This window comes from Galleria mellonella, unplaced genomic scaffold (assembly GCF_026898425.1).
Source record: "Galleria mellonella isolate WM207_F2 unplaced genomic scaffold, CSIRO_AGI_GalMel_v1 utg33, whole genome shotgun sequence".
NCBI lineage: Eukaryota > Metazoa > Arthropoda > Insecta > Lepidoptera > Pyralidae > Galleria > Galleria mellonella.
In genome coordinates, this window is record NW_026442079.1 from 9,556,115 (window position 1) to 9,577,832 (window position 21,718).

Here is a 21,718-nt window from a genome sequence, read left to right on the forward strand (position 1 = left end):
GTATCTGTTGAGAAGATATTAATAACTATTGGAAACAAACTGAAATGAAAACAATTTTATAACAGTATTAAAAGTATAAGTAAATATATCAGTGAGTAATATTTTATGGAGAAATCTGTATACTCAAGATGAAGACGTCGAGCTGTTTTTCCTCGGCCTTGGTTTTTCCTTTGCTGCTATACTGTACACCTTTACATTTTGTCCGGTGATATTCTGAAACAATGGTTACATTGTTCACCATGGTGACAAGGACAAAATACCAACGGCCTAGTTGCATACTGCATTAGATTTGCACGTCATAAGCTGTGTCTGTCTATAGAATATAATGAAAAAATGGACAAGCGAATAATTAATCAGGTCATAAATAAGTTCAATAGGAGCACAAATAAAAATATCGATTAATGTGATTTAGAGAGTGTTGATATAATATTATCAACAAAATTTACTTACTTTTTCATAAAGTTTTATTGACATAGATTATACAAGTCATCATTATTATGTCTTTAACTGTCCACTGCTGAACATGCCTCCAACTTGAGGGGTTTTGTCAGTAGTTGCCATGCTTGGCAGGCGGATTGGCAGCCGCAGTTATGGCTTTGGAGATGTTTTAAAAAGGACGCTGCTACCCATCCTCGCCCTCATGACACCCACGGAAAAGGAAGGGGTGGCCTATTCTATGCCGGGACCACTCGGCAGATTACACAAGTACGTTACGCAAATGTCTTCTAAGTATAAAAGTTCTTTTTAACAAATACTAACAAAAGATTGCATTTTCTTCTAAATCCAGTATAGTTTTTTGTAAAAAAAATGACAATGACTTACATTTTTTTTTATTCTAAGAACGCTATAACTAACTGCTTATTAAAGTAGTTATACACTTTCCAAGTAGGTTTATTGCACTTGCACAGAAAGTTGTAATAAAAATATTATATTTAGCAATATTTGTTGTATAGTTGAGTGAAAATTAAGTACAAAAGTAATCCATATTTTTTTTTAATTTTAAATTCAAAATGATAGATAGTTTTATTAAAATTAAGCGTTCATCAATAATGAAGAAAATGCACGCTCTTTAGACTACAACCTGTTTGTTATATAGTCGTTCTGGCTATAGTTTGCACCTAAAATCATTTTAAAGATCCAAACATTATACAGGTGCCCAGTAAGTCATGGATCAGATTCTGAACAAAGGGCGATACTCACCCTTTTAAAAAAAAATTAACAAAAATTAATTAAACGAATAGTTGCAAAATTAGTGACTTTTATTTTTCTAAAATTATTTCTATTGGGATGACATGTTTTATTAATATTTAATAAAATAGTGCATTCTATAAAATTCTTTTTATGTAAAGGGAAAAACACAATGTGGCTCTTATGTACTGTCATATGTATATCATTCTATCGTGAAGCAGCTTCGGTTGGCTGTGCTTCGGTTTGAAAAGAAGAATATGACAGTAAAATTACAGCGTAGTTTAAGAAGGTATTACTAAGGTCCTCAGGAATAGCAACCCTTAGGGGTATTATAGGAGTTACATTGTATTAGTTTGTGTCATCATGGGGAAGAAAGGTTCTGGAGTGGCGACCTCGTAGGGGTAAATGCAGTGTAAAACTACTTTTCTCTAGATAGAATGACATCCTCAAGTGCATTGCAGGGACTAAGTGGATGCAGGTGGTTTAGCACCGTTCCTCATGGCAGTCTATGGGGGAGGCCTATGTCCAGCATACGTGAACGGCTTAAATAATGAATAAATGTTCCATTTTGCAAAAAATGATGCCATTTTCCATTACGTGGGCCGTTAGCTTATTTGCCTTTCTGAATTGTATAAAAAATAATATCCTGTTTATTATTTTGAATCCGTTAACCTTCTGACCTGATCATCCAGCGTAGGGCCGTAAGTCTTCAGTACGGGTGTTTCAAGTGTCTTCGTGTAAATTGAACGTCTGTGGTGAGCTCGCACCGCATCATGCAGTAAGGCGTGAGTGATGCAAGCTCGGTCGGCTGAACGCGCGATACAACGCACCTCGCGGAGTGCATCCAGGGCAATGTTTAATCGTACCCGTCCCAAGAATGCGTATAGAGAGCTTTCTTCTTCTTGATCCTGTAATGTTAAACATCTCAGTAGGTTCCCATCGACCCGGTGAACAGTTACTAGCAATTTAGCTGACAGTATTTTTTTTTTCAATGGTGATAATGGAATGGTAACCCCGCCCGCGCTAACGGTATATGCTGGCGGGGCATTAATAACTATCCCTTTCCCCCAACTTAAAATATTAGGTGGGCATCAACATAGTCTTCTTTGAAAATCATCTTAGTTCATTCTTTATATATGAGTCATCAGCGTCAACCTTTAGCGCAAATAGGGTTACAATTCTGATACTGAAGTTTCATTTTAGACTTCAAACCATACATGCTGGGAGATTGAGTGGTAAAAAAAGTAGAAAAATCGTAAAATGACGTCATAATTAAAAACATTTAGATTAAAACAAGTTCAGTCTGGTAGGAACCTTTGGTTGGACTTTGTTTTGCAGTTCTCTTTTCACTTTGATAAAGATATACTTAGGTGCCGAAATTTAATCGTTTTTATATGTATATACCTTTTTTCTTTCATTTTCGATAATTTGTTCTTGTTGGCGTTTTATTTCTTTGGCCCAGCCCCTGTAATACAATTTAAAAAAGTATATGACTAGGTACCTGATACTCCGTTTTAGATTTATATTCTAATGACATAAAATAACAGTTTTTTATCCTTTAAAATTTAATATAATTATTTTTAACAGAATCTAAACAAAGAAATATTAAACTTACTTGCCAATATGTAGAAACTCTCTAAGTATATAATTATCTTGGGGTAGTAACTCTGGATTTTGGGCTTGCGTCTCCATCCAAACTTCGTTAAGTTTTATTGTCAGATAATAAGAACAAAGCACCAGAATCGCCTGTTTTAAAAATATCACATTTCAAAATAATATATACAAATTATCACCGTTCTGCTCTTATTTTGTACTTCATTGCTAAAGACTAATAGTTATTATATTTATTTTCAAGTCATCACAAATATTATCTACGTACTTCATCTATTTTCATAATTTGTTTCATGCATGGCCCTATTACAATTTATAAGTTTAAAAAAGGATTGTGATGCGTAAAATGCTAGATTTTAAAAAGTTTAAATAACAATCACTAATGTGAAATAAAATTTCGATAGTATTACTTATAGAATAAACATGAGAATAATAAATAATAGAATAATAAATAGGTCTATATTCTTTTTTATTTACAATAATTCAATCTATTAAGAGACACTATTCCTCACTATAATATATTAAACAAAATATATTTGTAAATAATTTTATGGTAATCTTGTAAGGCACAAAAACTCACAATGAGTGAAGTATTTTGAACCTTGAATAAGCAATTTTTTGTATCATTCCATGAAAGCAAAACAACGGCGCCCGTTCAACTGGCGGTACCATCGCCTACACAATAGATATGGTGTCAAATGAACCAACCAGTGGATATAAAAATGTTGAGTTATACATGTGTTATATTTTTTTAATAAGAATAACAGCCTAGCTTACCTTTTGCCAGATGGATTTTTTACCTACATTTAAAAATGCTGTAAACAGCATTTCGTTAGGTACTTGATATATTATATAATAAATCTTACCTCGTCTTCTGGTGCCAATTGTACATTCTTATAAAGGTTGTAGGCTTCATCAGCTAAATTTACTTTGTATTCAAAATCAACTGACAGCATATGCAAAATAGCGTAAGCCTGCAATAAGATCACATTTTTACTTGATAAAATATAGTTAAACAATATTATTTATGGATGATGGACTTACACGTATCTTCAGCGATAGTAAAAATGAAATCCATGGGGCAATGTCAAAAAGTTGATTTCCATCCGAAGAATTATCGTAAACTCTAAGCTTCAGTGATTAAGATTGAAAATAAAAAAAAGAACCGAAAATTTACTGATTGCATGATCTTCACAAGTATAGACACAGTTTGCAGTTCACTGGTATTAGCGGCAAAAGCGATATTGATAGCACGCGGTCAATAAAACAATAAAGATGATATGAGACATTAAAAGACATTTTGCCTGACTCTAGTATAAAATAATTACCTTGGACATTCTAGAACCAGCCAAATTTGCAGCCGCCAAGCAATAAGGCGTACGCGTATTTTTGTCACTGCAAAACTCTGCATCATTCAGTTCACATCGCACGATCGATGACAATAGAGGACAATTTAAATCTGAGGAATAATAAACTCAAAACTAGAAATGCGAATTGGAAAAATACAATATGATTTTCTGAAACCTAAAATAAATTAACTATCATAAGTGGTATATAACTTGGTTTTCTGGTCCAGAGGCAGCCAGTTATGAAGTATATAATGAACAGCACAATAATGTATATTTGGAATTCTCAATTCCATAATGTCCACAATGTAATGTACAATCTCCGGTGATTACCACTTTTTCTCAGTTTGCTTACTACTTCTATATACTTATTATAAAAAAACTTGTAGTGGAGAACATGAATAGTTCCTTAAAAAAACTTGCAGTGGAGAACATGAATAGTTCCTTACCCTGCAATATACCATATTCATTCAGCTTAACTCCTGTAGCTCGACATTCGTCACGAAATATCGCTGCTAACAAACTTGCAACTGTTGCCCCACGTTTAACTAAATTTGAATTCTGAAATGTGGTTAATTTATTAGTTGAAGATGCTGATGTGTATTTACATAACAGAAATCTTAATTATTTTATCTCAGCGATGATTCGCTACAACCCATCCTTCATCTACTATTAAACAAAGGCTCTCCCACATGCAACTATGTGGAGGAGTCTTAACTATACAACACCTCGTCTACTCCATTTTTTGCAATGTTTTTAGGGTTTTTTTTTATTATTCCATGGCAAAAGTCATCTATTAAGTTTGCTTGTCACCACTCAACAACTTTTCTCCAATCGGTTACCAGTTAGTCAGCTATATCCCCGTACAGCTTCCAAATTTCAAACAGGAATTCTACCATTATACAAAAGATCTTCGATCTCATACAGTAAAAATGATACAAATTCCTAAATAGGAAATAAAAATTCGTATAACTGTTGTTGATGAGGTCAAATATATGATGGACAGGATAGGAAATATAATGAAATGATTTACAGCACTGGAAGCGCCATTAGTAGCTCTCCATGTGACCAGCTGACCAATAGCATCTCCGGCGCGCGCCGCATCGCATATCAGTGCTAGGGCGATGCACTGAACCGGGGGACTCGTCATCTGTTAATTTTTAATTTGTTAAGTAATTCTTAGTTCGTCATTATATAGAAATACTAAAGTGCTACCAATAAATGTCACTATTCCTTTTTTTCAGGTAGGATGTTGCGAGAGACATTTGAAAAATTAGGGAACACAATGATAATACGAGCACCTACGAGTACACCATCATCATATCATATCAGTCGTTATCTGTCCATTGCTGAACATAGATCTCTCCCATAAAAGGGGTTTTGCACGCTTGGCAGGCTTGTTTGCAACCGCAATTAGGATTCGGTGATGTTTGAAGACAAGCTATGCTGCACATTTCTCGACTGTCAAATTCCCTTAGTCACATCTTTCGATACCCATAAAAAAGGAAAAGGTGGCCTATTCTATGCTGGGACCGCACGCCAAAATACGGGTACTCGTACATGTGTATGTACAAAAGAAAAATTTTTACTATTATATGTATATTATACACATGTGGAAGTGAGTCTAGTTGTCACTTCTTATCATTCTAACGACTCAACAAAAAGGGTTATAGGTTCGATCCCCGCACAGTATAAACACTTTTATTAATATCTGTTTATAATGATATGATTATTTTCTATTAAAAAATGTTAAAATGTTCAAAAAAAGTTCCTCAATTATCTAATAAGTGTATTTGTAATACACTTATTAGATAATTGAGGAACTTTTTTTGAGCACTGTTTAAGTTGAAATTAATGGCGCGGTATAATTTGCACAGTATCAATTATTTATTTGTTTATATATATTTTTATAACTTATGTAAAGGTCGAAGGGTCGAAGGACCACTTGAAAAGTCGAAAAAGTTTGAAAGGCGTGAGAATAAAAATAAGAAGACAAATTTATTGTCGTCAATTTGTTCGCCTTCTTCTTCTGTCTTGGTCGTATTCATTTATCTTGTCGAAGGCAGTTAGGTTTTGTCTTTCGAATCTCTTAGCAACCAGAGAGAAAACCATTCAAGGAGACCGCAACAATTTATTTTTATCTATCCTCATATCTACTTTTAGGAAGTTGTATCCAACAAAAAGAAGTACCCAGAAGCGAATAGCGGACCAATCAGGAGCCAACATCTAATTCAATTGAACACTTAGTTATCCAACGTAAGGAAGTCACGATTCCCGTTTGTTAGTGAATATTTTTCACAATCTCACGATCTAGTCTACCCGCCCGAGTAAGAGCGGTCCTTGTTCGAATTCCTTTTATTGATTACAAACTATTTTGAAAATGTACAAACCTGTATAAAAATTATTCGTATTCCGTAATGAGATCTTAGTATAATAATTGTAACTAAACAATGTCTGTATATGAAAGATATTTAAAAAAATCGATGTAAGTGGTTTTAAAAGGAGCAATAAAAGCCAAAACAATTATTTATAAAATATTTGTCTGTCTGTTCTGTTCTGTATGATTGTTCTGGTATCACGTAAAAACTACTGCACCAAATTGAATGTGGTTTTCAATGTTCCTGAAGATCTAACTTAAAACTGATATATGTATTATTTTGACACAACGTTTAAAAATGATCTGATATTGACTTTCCTACTTCTAAAATCCTCACATGCGAAATAGTGGGTAAAAAGCTAGTATATGATAAAATTACGACTAGGTACATGGTCGGCCCACTTCATAGAAAGTGGTAAACATGGATTGTATAACATTAGATATTTATGTTCTATGAGTAAAAACTAATAAACAAAGGTCGTAATTGATGTATACTTTTTTGTAGATTTGATCTGGATTGAACCAATTAGTAGATACTTGAAACCTTTATAAGGGAGGCGATCCATAGATATTACTGAATAAATATCAATACTATGCCACTAAAATATTTCACGTTACTTTATTACGTAAAATTTATTAAAATTTAAAATCACAATAAAAGGATTACTGTACGTAATAGTTAATTTTTAATATTGGCTATGTTGACACATATTTTAAATAGATTATCGGAACTTAACGAAACGCAATAAGTTTCGATAGTATATTTAAAATATAGGATAATATGCATTTTGTGATGACTATATTTACGTCCAAAACTAAATGCATAAATAAACTTACGGTTACTATATCCAATAATTTGAATATACCATTGTTAATAATAAAAATGTCTCTGTATTCTTTCTTCCAAATTATTGACTCCCAAACGAAATTTAGTAATGCAATTAACCATCTGTAAATAAGCAATTCATAACTTGTTTTTTTACTTTCATACTACTACTTACTTGATGTAAGAAACTCCTATGCCTTATTTTAGGTATAAAAGATCTATATTGTGTGAAGAAATATCCACTGATTTAAGCAGTGCGCTATTAATAGTAAAATTTATAAATATTTATCTAGATTTTATTAATTATCCAAGAGGAAATGCTAGGCTACGTTAGACTGAAATATGCTTTAGGAAATGCGGGCAAGTCTAGGTCGAGGATAGTGATTACCATAACGACAAGAGTATAGGTAATACTCCAATAATAAACCTTTCAGTGCAACAGAATGAAACTATCCTTATAAGTGAGAACACCTGCACTATTTCTATAGGTTTTTAACCGATTTCATTGTACCCAAAAATTATCAAAGATAAATTCTTATATAACATATCTACTTATATTAATATGTTTTTTTTTATGAAGATTAATTTAAAATTTCACAAATGCAAACCATTTTCGACATGAACATAATTATACAATTAGAAATTGTCACACACAATACAATAGAAATAGTATTTAAAAATATAATTGTTTACAATTTGTGAGCAATTACATTTTGAAACTGTATTTCCATTTACACTACATTATATCTCAGTTTACGTAATTTATTTACAAATGCTAGTAATCATCATCATCATCTTCCTGCTCTTATCAAAATTATTTGGGGTCGGTGTAATACATTTTGGCTTTCGGTATTAACACCGGCCGCCTATCTAATTTCAGTTCTTCTTGGGAATACATTTGTTGGTGGAAACCGCCACCTACGATATGAAGAATAGAATCGAGAAAAAAAGGGACGTTGGGAGTGAGTAAAGGAAATTAGTAAACACAGACAGTGCAGTTGCAAGGACAAATTGGTCAGAAAATGCAGTGGATCAGTGGTCGCATACTCGTGTGCCCTTACACTAGAATCAGATAATTCACTAGAAGAAAATATCGCAGGCATTAAAAATTGTAATAATAATATTTAATAAAATGGTGTCATTTCAGAACTAACCATTAATAATATCGAGTACGCACACTAAATGGGCGTAATCGGACCAAGGCCCCTAATTGTCCACAGTTTCATGTACCTATTTAATTGCTCGCATCCTTTCAATATATTGATGGAAGTAACACATTTACCCATTTACTATCATCATTTAAGCGTTCAGAGTATGGCGCAATCATTGATCAAATATTACAGAACACCTACTTTACAGTAGTAAACCTTACTTTACCTAAGTCAAGTGAAATCAGAAAACGAACTTGGTTCGTATTAAGATCTGAATTGTATTTCAGTTCATTGTCCAGTTTCTTACAATCAGGTAATTAGTATGGCTGTTAAATAATTTATCTTCACATGACCTTTACGCAGTAGGAAGAGAGGACCGAATGCCAAAGGACTATGTTCCTACATGGATCCCTTCATTCATCCACTTTCATAACCCATTTCATACATCGTAATGTATTCCGACAACTTGATTTGACTTCATTGCTTAAATTACTAAACTGATAATATTGATATATAATAGGTTCTTTAAACAATTTTATTTTTATAATGCTGGATTGTTATATGAGTAATAGATGGTAACCCTACTTATTTTTATCGCACCATACAGGAACAGATTTCGACTCGAGAACATTCACAATGATAGGTATAGAAGCAGTGGCGGACTAAGCCCGTCAGAAGCCCGGGGCGGCAAAGTTGAATGAGGCCTTCAGTTTTAAAAGTTCTTGTAATTTTACAAGCTTATTATTCAGTTTACATTTGTATATATAAGTGTTATTATTATTTAATTAGTTAAAATCATGCAACTAAAATTTAAAATAAAACTTAAATAAATATACATAGATTGTGGACCTGGACGAGGAAAATGGCGGCCTTTGGAGGATTCTATTTTACTCATGTTCCCTATGGGGAAGCCCTCCAGGACAAAGAGCCTGGGACATGCAGCCCCTTCCCCCCTCCCTTAGTCCACCACTGCATAAAAGCTAAAGAATAAGCTAACCTGTCACTGATAATAAAGTTTTTTTCAAGAGCAAACAGTATCACATCGAGCATTTTTCTCGCAAAGCTATTGACGGATGATGGCCATTTGATGTTTGGATACACGCAGCATTTTAGACGCGTGTTATTATCCACGGCGCTGGTGAGTAACCGGAGGCACAGAGCTATGATTGCTTGACTCTTTTCCACTGGAGGCGACTTTTGTTCAAGAAGCGTGTCGCAAAGATCTGAAAACCAGAAAATATGATGACAGATCACTTGATGGAAAATGGTAATCGTTGCTTATAGACATGAACAGAACCAGGGAAGTCGCAGAACATAAAACCTTTCATATGAAGAAAAAAGATTGTTAGTAAGGGGTCTAAAAGCCCCATTGCTAGCAATATACCCTTACAGGTCAACCTCGACGCAGTTTCCCCTGAAAATCATCATAATTGATTCTTGTTGAATTCACCATGATGATTCAACTGTCCTGCTTTCACCTTCGCCTATCATTTCTGACTGACGTCCCGCCAGCGTATACCGTCGATAGCACGGGCGGGATTACCATTCACACATGGCAATATGGGTATTAGGTATATGTTGTGGTTATGTTATTACTGGTATGAAACGAATGGTGAATTCAAGCAAGCATCAGCAATATAATCAAGTTCGTACATATATTCTATCTATTTCAAATCAAGTCACGTTAACTTCTGAAAATACGTTTAAATATGATGTAAAATAATATACTAAAATTGATCGAGTAAATAATAGTTTTCTATCACAGCTTTTTCCAAAATAAAATCATCTATTAAATAAATTATAAATGGATACAAAAGAATTAAACAAGAGATAATAAATATAACGAGTTTCTCTACAATTTGACATAATTATTAATTAGAAATAGGTATGATTTAACCTTAAATTTAGCGAATTTTCATATTCAAATTAATTATATTCGTTTTATAATATAATAATCGTACTTACGTATTAGGATAATGATGCCATGAGTGTCAAACAAATCTTGAATGGAGGCAGTACGCTCTGGTGTATCTCTGTTGTAAATAGCTACCTGCAGCAGTCTAACACACCAATACAGTACAGGTAACTCGTAAGGACTCTCGGTGTACCATTCGATGTACCACAATATTCTAGAACAAAGACAAAATGTTTCATCTTACTTAGAACGACAAAGACGCTGACGGATCACCTATAAACTTGAACACCACTGAAAATCACATTTTAAATATTCTATGACATGCAAGGTACCTTTCTATTCTGTATTATAACTTTGCCATTTTGATATAAAAAATACTTCAGATTAGCTATGTGTATAAGTTGTATTTATATCTTTAACGATTTTTTTTTTATGAATAGCAAACAAGCTGATCGCCCACCTGATGGAAAGTGGCGAACTATAAACACGAAATAGCACTATTTATATCACAGAATTCACTGCGATCCTTCATGTGTTGCAATTTCTTAGATACATAGTGTATCTATCATGTAACTATATTTATTTCAAATAAACCAGATAATTCACCTTCTTATCAGTCCATAATCTTTGGCCAGGTGGTGTGCAGCCAACGGCAATGTGCACACCAAAGCTTGCAGGGCTATCTTACGAATTTCAGCGAAAAGAGATGGTGACCACTTGGCCCTGAGGGAGCAAAGACCTGGGTCTAAAAGATACATGAGACCGAGAAGCCAGTGTTGAGATTCCACCATCTAAAAATTTTAACTTTATTTAAAAACATTTCCTGACAAAATCTAATCATGAATGAATCGTGTTAAATTATATTATATTCCTATTTTCTAGGTGTTTGTGAATCAGGCTTTCTTGTTATCTTTTTAATATTATGGATGTAAAAATTTAGATCTTTGTTACGTATACTGAAAAGGTCGAACAGATTTGATTAAAATTTTGTAGAGAGATCGTATCCAAATTTTTACTAATATAAACGGACAAACTCCCAGAGTACAGTTAGTTTTTAACATCACTTTCTAAACCGAATAGTTTATTTAAGTCTGTAGTAAAAAAAAAAAGTTTTATAACTAATTAAACACTTACAAATTTATTATATGGGAAAAGCTTGATCATGTCTACAGATAGAGAAATAAGTATTTTCTTGAACTGAACATCCAATTGTCCAGTGTTGAAATTTACAGTGGAAATCCAATCCGATCTTCGAGGCAGCTCTGTCAGAACTGACAACGACATCACATCTATAAAAGTGACATAATTAACCGTATACATCAAAATATTATGAAACCTCAGAATACCAAGAAACTTATTTCAATAATTTTACGCGTCATATAGTGCTCACGTATTCATTACTTTTACAAACCTAAAACCGTTTTGAACATGTAAAAATCCGCGCTATTTTCAGACTCCATATCAGCCGTTAACTGTACACCGCTGAACATAGGCTAACACTTAATAGGAGAGATGGCAACCGCAGTTAGGCCTTGGAGATGTTTTAAAAGGGACAGTGCTGCCCATCCCTCGTACATCAAGTTTCCTCCGTTGACGACACCCGTGGGAAAGGAAGGGGTGGCTTATTATATGCTGTGAAATTAAATTATGCAATTAATTTAATCGAGTAAACGTCAAAATAATATCATGAAAACTTACTTAATTTAATTATAAACTAAATTATTATACAATTTCTGTAACGGAATAGAGTAGTTTTATATTTAAAGACACTCTTGCTTTTTTGTGAAACACATACCAGGCATTAGTTGGTTAGAGAAACACATCAATCGATCACCAAAACAGTGCAATAGAACCATGGCGATTACAGTCATCGTATTTCGCTGATGCCCGTGTCCCCTCGCTCGGCATTCATATCTGAATGCCCATATAAAACATCTGTAATCATAATACATATATATTTTTTTTAATAATTAATACTATTTGAAGTTAATCACTCTTATTATTTGCTTAATCCACGTATTTCTTTTTAAAATATTGTAATTTTTTTATATTATTTTACTGGTACAGTAATATCTAAAAAATTGTCCCATACCTTCAGTATCGAAAATATCTTTAGACAGAGAAATCAGTATATAAATTGTTTCTGGCCTATCATTTATCATGCAAATTTTTACTTTACGAGAAATAAAATTTTAGTATTGTTATACGAAGCATAATCTTTGGAGCTTGTAGACCAGTTTAACAATTATTTTATATACTAATAGGAAGCTACACTACTCTTAAACGCTTACGTAATTTTACTTAAATTCCCAATAGTATTGTGGATAATTTTTAATGTCGTAAAAATCAATTGATGGCTAAAGCTATCTATCTGGAAAATGTAAGGTAAATATTATTATAGGGTAAAAATTACTAATACTAATTTTATAATCATAATACCTTTGTGCATAATTATCTGGACAAGGAAGAAGTAACTTTAACTTGGGATTTTCATCCAGATATTGTTTCGTTGTTTTTCCCAGCACAAGTAATAAAGATAGAGTAGTTGATATATTAACACTGCTATCACCTATAAAATAACTATAAATTAATGCCTTTAGATAATATTTTTATTTAATGCAAATAACTATATTGTAAAGAAAAATAAGGTAATGTATTGGATATACTAAAAGATCTAAAGACTGGGTGCTATAGGCTCCCCTCTTGGACACAAGGTAAGAGTCAGATGTACTTCATATCTGATTGTTATTCTTCTATTAATTAGTGTAATAACATACAAATTGAATTTTATGTTATTATAATAAAATTGTAAAATATATATTCCTGTTATACGAGGAGAGACCCTTGTCTATTAGCACTCAAATATGTAACGTCCTACTGTTGGGGATGTTAGTAGTTTTTATAAGTAATAGTAGATATGCCTATACATTATAAGAAAAATAATAATACTTAGCAAAATATCTAGATAATACTAGTAGGTAAATACGATCATTTATTATTCATATTATGATTATGATAAAGTGAATTAGAAAAGGCTTTATAATTAAGCGATAAGTGACTAGAATACAGTCGAATTAATATCATGCTTAAATGGTTAATGCATCAAATTAGGACTCATTATTTTTTAATTAAAATATAATACCTTTATGACAGAAATATAAATTTTGCTTGTTTGAAATTAGAAAGTGTGGTGTATACAACACAGGTAAAGGTCGCTAACCTAATTTAATATTGTAGTCTTGTGGATCTGCTGGATTGATATCGTAAACTGGCAAATTTCTCTCCGGGAAGTATGGATTGAAGCGGTAAAATATATTTTCTATAATATTTTCTCTCATCATCTCTATACCTACAATTTTAATTTATTTTATTTTACAATCTTTTGAAGAATCATATTATTCAATCCTTTAAGCTACTTATGTATAGTACTAGCGGTCCGTCCCAGCGTCGCACGGGTGGACATTTTTACATTTTAAAAAGTGGCCATTAAGGCTGCACATGCGACGGCAGCTTAAAAATGGCGTAACTTCTCCCGTTTTCCCAACATTTTCCTTCACTGCTCTGCTCCTATTGATAGTAGCGTGATGAAAAGTATACTAAAACCTGCCCAGGAGTATGAAGAATAATTGTACCAAGTTTCGTTAAAATCCAGCGAGTAGTTTTTGTTTCTATAACGAACATGCAGACAGACAGACAAAAATTTTACTGTTTGCATTTTTGGCATCAGTATCGATTACTAATCACCCCTTGATAGTTATTTTGGAAATATATTTCATGTATAGAATTGACCTCTTTACAGATGTATTATAAATATACTCGTAGATATGTGTCCGATTTTTATGTATCTATATTTGCCTTTTTATATCTATATATATTTCAATAGGCCATGTGCCTAATTTTAAATTCAGTATTAGTTTATTTTTAAAAGTGAACCAAGAAAGAGTATAAAAATCACGTTATTTATTATTCAGTATCAATAACAGTATTGCCGCGTGGTCCCGGCGTAGAATGGCGTAAAAGGGGGGGGGGGGAGGAAATGTAATGGATGGGGAACGGGCAGCAGCGTCCATCTTAAAATATCAACAAAGCCTAACTGCGGATGCTAATTCACCTGCCAAGCGTGGCAACTACCGACAAAACCCCCCAGTAATAGGCGGCCTATATTCAGATAACAGCTGATATGCTGTGGTGCTATTCATGTCTTTTGTAATAGTTATTATATTCTTACTGGTGAGCCGTCAGCTTCTTTGCCGTTCAAAGTATCATAAAAAAAGTGTTAACGTCATATTTCAAACCATTTCCTTTAAAATCGTTTCCATTATATTCTAAACTAGCTTTTTTTCCGCTACTTTGTATGCGTGGATTTCAAAAGTAGTAAAACTAATAACCAATTTCTAAATGATATATCAAGATAAAACATACACCAGTTTTTAAGTTAAATCTTCCAGAATACAATAGTGAATATTTCATTCAATTTGGTGCAATAGTATTTGCGTGATGCCGGAACAAACATACAAATAGACAAACAGACAAAATTTCTAAAAGTTATTGTTGTGGTCCTATTGTTGTTAAGACCCCTCATATCAATTTTACTTAAATATCTCCCGTGTACAGATATCGTTTAGTTACAATTTTATTTTATTGGTAAGATATATATTACAATAGTTATCACTTACAATTATCAACGTTATCACAAGCCAATAAGAGAGCAACCTCCAGGTAAGTGGGATATCTATGCAAGGTGCTAACTCCTAACATTCTGACTACTGTCTGATATAGTACTGGAGCGGCTGCAGCGAGGGTGTGCCGGAGTTGAGCAGCTCCATGTCCACGAATCTGGTCAGGTGCTGATAACTGCCATATTAAACCCTTCGAGACCAGGTCGAATACGTCATCGTTGGGGACTTGCATTAAAAGGTAGCCTTAAATTTTAAAATAATTTTCAATAAAACTTTAGGAAATAATTACGGTTCCTATCATAATCATATGTACTCAAATATACTTATATTTGAGAACGTATTATGCTATAATTGAAGCATGTAAATTTGATATAGAAAGATAATGTGATCCTAGAGGTCGATGGGTCTGTAAAACATTGTCTTATGGTCTGAAGATTCCAAGATCGAAATATCATAATCTCAGAATTTTACTTCTTGCAAAATTATTTATTAATTTCTTATTATATCATTAAAAAAATACCTAAAAGAACATAAATAAAATAATAGCAAAGAAAAAGGCAGTGTAGATGCTCCAGCAACTTTTTCCAGACAATCTTCGATTCAATTAATGTGACTTAAATTTTGTGATACGTGAGAAAAGTTAAAATAACTCTTCTAATCGGTACAACCCTCATAAGATTAGCACGTATTAATAATTTTTTATTGTAATAAAATTTTTTAAAATACTTGATAATTATTATGAATAACAGATAATAAATTATCGGGTAAAAGTAGAACGCTGTTCTCAATCACGTGTGGCACGTGGGGTCCGTTCGACAATGCGAGTATGATTCCTTAATAGGAGTAAAATCCTTTGAGTATTACTGGCAATGCCCTCATTACTGTTGCAGACGTTAATCTAATTGGTATTCCTCGTGTTATTTGTCATTCTTTTACGGAATTCATCATTGCTTTTAACATGGACTAATCACTGTTTGAGTCTAGAAAGTTGTAACCTTATCGCAAAAGGGAGAAGTCGAATTAAATTAAAATGTTCTATACACACTGTTTGAATATAGTTTGCCAGATGGTAAGCTACTATCACAGTCTGAAATCGCTTGTAAAACTAGAGTTTGTAAGAGAGAGGAAATTGCGCATATCGGAACTTGTAACATAAAATATTGAGTTGCAGTATCCAGTAGATATAGATTATCTATGACATAGCATACCCCTCCAAAATTTAAAGAATTAAAACTACTCTTATGTGAGTAAAAATGTTTAAAAGGTTTCAATGTAGGAATTAGGCATGGATAATATCGGTACTAACAATCCCTCCCCCCCACGTCTGTATGTTGTCATACATATTGATATAAAAAGTTAGAGAGGCGTGCCATCTTAACGTTAACCACATATAATTTCATTAGCATATTTAAAGGAAAAAATGCAGACAACTTGCGTTGCAGCTATATTTTTATATGCACATAGAGACAATAATACTTATCACCTACAAGTGTGATTACTAAGTAGATATAAACAAATTAGTAATAGGTATATATTTTTAACAAAATCAATAACATTGCACAGCTGAACTATAAATAAAGAAAGAAATATACGTACCCAAAAATCCTAAATACCGTCTGAGATGGTCGAAATAAGTTATAACATCCGAAGCGGAATTCAGTAGAATCGGTTTATCCATATTCTGAACTAGAAGCATCAGCTCTTCCTTTAACGCAGGCTGGTTGTATTGTGCTTCTATCAAATTATCTAGTACTATGCATAGACTATCCAGAATGTCGATTTTCTGATTACTTCATCGGAATATTACAGAATTATATATAATAAAATAATTATATAAATTATATAACAAAGTATTAAAATTTTTATCAGGGAAAAAAATTCATTTATTCGTACTTCTATTGAATTACGACATATTATATATTAACCAAATATATATTAATTATACCCAAAAGATAGCAACAAATTATATACATCCACGTTCATATTCGTACATTATAATTATTGTAATTATAATTATATGCAATTTGTAAAAAATACTTATGACCATCTGGGTACATACTATCATCATCATATGAGCCATTAACTGTTCACTACTAAACATAGGCCTCCTCCATAAGAGGGATTTTGTCAGAGGTTGCCACGCTTAGCAGACGAGTTGGCAATTGCAGTTAGGCTTTTGGTGATGCTAGGGACGTTGTTGCACATCTCTCGACTATTAAGTTTTCTTAGACGGCTCTTACGCAGCCACGGGAATGCAAGGGATGGCCTACTCTACGCCGGGATCACACGTACATACTATAATATGGTTATATACTGTAAAGGTATGGTTTATCATATTTTTTTAAGATTAATCCTATAGAAGGTACCTAAGTACGATTTATGATTAACAGCTAACAGCGCTTTATAGATTTAAATATTACGAAACGTACCTACTCTATCTCGAGTCTCGATAAACTCACAGCAGACGCGCAAAGTGTATTCTCAAACATATAATATTTCTTGTGTTCATAACACGGGTTCATAGAAACATAATATATCAATGGTGCCTACTTATTGAACGTGATCGTTTCACAATTGGGACACCCGCTTTCCCTTTCTCGTAAGTTTATGATTTTAGGTGTTTGTCTTACGCCACATATTTCATGGTCAATTAATCGAATTCGAATTAAAAACTTGTACTTACGATTACATTCACTATTTAGGATATATTACATTATAAAATATAATTATAGGATTAATTTGTAAAACTACTAATGCACTTTTTAAAAACATTATTTTATTTTAGAATATTTTTTCAGTTGTTTTATCATCGTCAAGTATATATAAATATAATATAGTATACTAGAGATTGGCCCGGCTTCACACAAGTAGACAGAATTTTCAAAAATAATATATAGCTTTTGTTACTGACTGATAATGAACCTTTCAGTAGGTGAAAGAATTTTTAAAATCGGTTGAGTAGTATTTAAATTTATCCTTTATAAACAAACAAATATTTCCTTTTTGTAATTTAAATTTTACGATATAATAAAACCCTTAGATATACGTAGATTATATTTCATATTTAACCAGATATTGAGTAGAAGATAGCACTCCATAAGAAGACTATGGGTGGAAGGGGCGGCCTATGTTTCTAGGGATTCTCTAAAAACTACTTATGATTTATACTTATTGATTTTTGCTGATCGATTCGTATTTTATTTTCTTCATTCATATCTTTATTTTTAATGCAAATGTGAACTGAATAAAAAGCTTGTAAAATCACATCAAATTCTTAAACTGGGGGCTTCATTCAGCTTTGCCGCCTCAGGCCTCCGACAGGCTTAGCTCGCCACTGAGCACTGTACATACTCGTATGAATGAGTTAGTTACTGATTACGCTTAAAATATAAGAACGTCTCCGATGACAACCATAGACGTTGTATTTAAAAGGATACAAAACCGTAGCAAGATATTCTGGACAAATCCCGAAGGTGAGCCTTCAGCCGATCGATTTGCTGCGTCACAGTTGGGTCTGTGATTAGAAACTCTAACTTCTTTACTATCTCCCAATTGTAAGTTAGTGGACATTCGTCGTTCCATTTACGGTCTAAATAATAAAATAATATTATTATAAACGTAAAAGTTTGTAAATAATTTTGAAATTTTATTAAGTATACTTAGATAGTCGAATGATTTTAAATATTTAATACACTAAGGAATTACATGTACACAATTTAATGCATAATATACTATTAACAGTTCCGTAAGTATCCAACGCTCATATTGTATATAAAGACAGACAGAACCAGGACAAGTTCCATAAAGCGACCAGGATCGCATCATGGATAAACATAATTAAGGGTCTCGGATAATACCGAATGTAATAGAGGATTTCCGACAAAAAGACAAATCAAATCGGTTAAATTTACAAATAGCGACTCGCCATGCGTTTACAAGTTTTTTTTTATATAAAATAGGTAGGTACAGCCCACATTACACGTTTATAATATAGCTTTCTATAGGTGAAAGAATGTTTAAAATCGGTTAAAAATCTTTTGATTTTTTATTTGTAATTCTATTATTAATTATGATCATATATTTTTTTATTATATATTTATTATATTTTTTTGTATTTAATAAATAAATAAATAAAAATAAAATAAATTTATATTATTTGTAATAGACAAACAAAATATGAAATATTCGTATTTTCTATTTATTTATTTATCAAGACATACTAACAGTACATGTATAATACATTAAAAATATTTATACCTATAAAATATTATTTTATTAATATAATAAAGGCGACAGCTTGTAACGACAGATACATAGATGGATGAATGTTCGTTATACTTTCATACAAAAACTAGTGAACGGATTTGAATGAATTTTAATTAACTTAGTATAAAGGATACTTTATATATTGATTCACGCGGGTAATGATACGGGATGCTAAAGTATTATATAAATAATTTATATGCTAATCTAAGCAGGCTAAGTCGTGAGTATCAGACATATATATCTTGTACCATAAAAACATAAATTCGGCTAGGTTTGAAAAAAAATGTTTTTGAAGGTTATCCTGGTCAAGAGCCATAAAGAAAACTTTATTTACGAATTATGACTTATCATTCTCTCATTGACTGACGATTAATCACGGTATTTTAAAAATAACCCGTACTATAAAAACCTATTAACATTCTATTTCTGGGCATGGATCTCTCGCTATAATAGGAGGATATTAACCTATAGTTACTACGTTAGATGGTTTGTAGGGTTTTATTTCGAGTTTCTTTTTTGTGTGCCTAAATCATTTTATTTCCTCAGGCGCCTTAAGGTATTTTCGAATTGGAATCGTGTTGTGATATAATAAATTCTTTTAATCCGCCACAATATACTCAAAAATATAAATCAATTTCAATTTATTTTTACTTTTTATCGCTCATAAGAGCACATGTTTAAAAAAACACAAAAGATTTATAATAATTATTTCAAAAAATATTCAACCGACATCTAAAATGCATTACATTTTTAATAAAGAGTAAATATAATAAAATTGTAACTAAACCATGTCCATACATGAAAGACATTTAAGAAAAAAATATATGAGGCTTTTTGTTTTGCATGACGTAAAAACTACTGCACCAAATTGGATTCGGTTCTCACAGTTGTGATCTTAAAAGTCTAACTTAAAATCGTTACGTAAAAATAAAAAAAAAAAACAATCGGCTCGTCCAACTTATCTGCTTTCATCAGCGAGGACGGGGTTACTATTTTGTTGTCATTAATTAAAAAAAACCGTAAATTCCAAAATAATTAATATTTGTAAATCACAGTCTGGTACTACAAGCAACTTAATTATTCAAAAAATATAGGTTTAGAGGCCAGTATGGTGTCGCGAGAAATTAAATATAAGACCATAACACTACGTGTGTATTTAAACCATCCAACCACCAAAGGATATGTAGGCAAGGGAAAGTCCTCGTTTCTAGCACCATTAGAAGAACAGTAGTTTTATGACAAACTTTCTTTATGAATTTTGAATGCACATTGAAATTAAGAGGGCGCCCTTCTGCTGTAAATGTTTGTAGTTTTTACGTAAGGGCACACTGGCTCTTTTAGCAGAAGACCTTAAGCAGGTAGATCTTTATCTACCTGCTAAAGGCCTTCTGCCAAAAGCAGTACCTTTATATTCGAATGCCGAAGAGTGTTTTTATAATTTACTGTACAGTATTATATAATTTTATAGGAAAGAAAAATGTATTTAGTTGTATCTCCATACAATTTTTAAATCTAGGCAAAGACATCGCAGACATGCGTGAAAATTTAAAGTTGTATACAAATTCATGTGTTACGAATATAAAAAATTGTAATTAGGCGATGTGACAGAAGAAGACAGAAGATATTTAAGAAAAAATTATATGAGCGGTCTTAATAAAAGCAATAGAAAATTAAAAACAAATTTCTAGGAATTTTGCCTGTTCGTCTGTCCATCTATCTATCAAAGTATTAACAATGGGGGTTTTTAATTTATAAAAAAAGACTGATAAATAATTCAATCCTCGTGACATAGCCAATTTAGCGCATTCTTAGGGTTCAATAACATGTCCTTTTTGAAGAACTCCATATTGTATATATAATTTTTAATTTATAATAATCCTAAAATTTATTTTTATTCCTATTTATTTCTTAATTCTAAATGTATTAAAAAAATTATTATCCTTCGTCTATACTTACCTACAGGCACAGGATCTAATTCTTTTAAGAGATTCCTCTTTAATTTCCCTTTTTCACTATACTGTTTTCCTTCTGGCCCGTGGACACAGTGATAAGTTTCAGATGAGCCAGATATTGATTCCGAAAATCCCAAATATTCTTCTTTCGTAATTTTTTCATACGCATCTCGGTGTTTTTCGATGCGATAGTATTTTGTGTGCGATGCACTTTGAGAAACATTGCAATTACCCTTCGCTTTTTTCGTGGGCATATCAGCCTTTTTTCCTTTTTTTTTACGAGATTTAGATGATGTGAAAGTAGAATGCTTCTTTTCCATTATGTAGAATGACTACATTTATTTGTACCTATAATTAAATGAAATTATTGTACTACAATATTATTATTGACTACAATCTAGACCACT

At 32.2% G+C, this 21,718-nt stretch overlaps 1 protein-coding gene across 1 annotated transcript; it reads right to left on the reverse strand.

The window, feature by feature from the left end:
- Window positions 1–123: 123 nt before the first annotated feature.
- LOC113518411 (uncharacterized) lies at window positions 124–21,711 on the reverse strand. The gene is made up of 20 exons (XM_026903323.3): window positions 21,316–21,711; window positions 18,531–18,682; window positions 16,690–16,876; window positions 15,091–15,336; window positions 13,635–13,763; window positions 12,854–12,983; window positions 12,210–12,349; window positions 11,549–11,703; window positions 11,021–11,205; window positions 10,465–10,628; window positions 9,497–9,722; window positions 7,360–7,471; window positions 5,179–5,295; window positions 4,595–4,706; window positions 4,128–4,258; window positions 3,666–3,773; window positions 2,804–2,934; window positions 2,593–2,653; window positions 1,869–2,096; window positions 124–213 (listed from the first exon to the last, which is right to left on the reverse strand). The coding sequence occupies exons 1-20, from the start codon at window positions 21,629–21,631 to the stop codon at window positions 124–126; spliced, it is 3,120 nt and encodes a 1,039-aa protein (XP_026759124.2). The 5' UTR covers window positions 21,632–21,711.
- Between the last annotated feature and the right edge of the window lie 7 nt (window positions 21,712–21,718).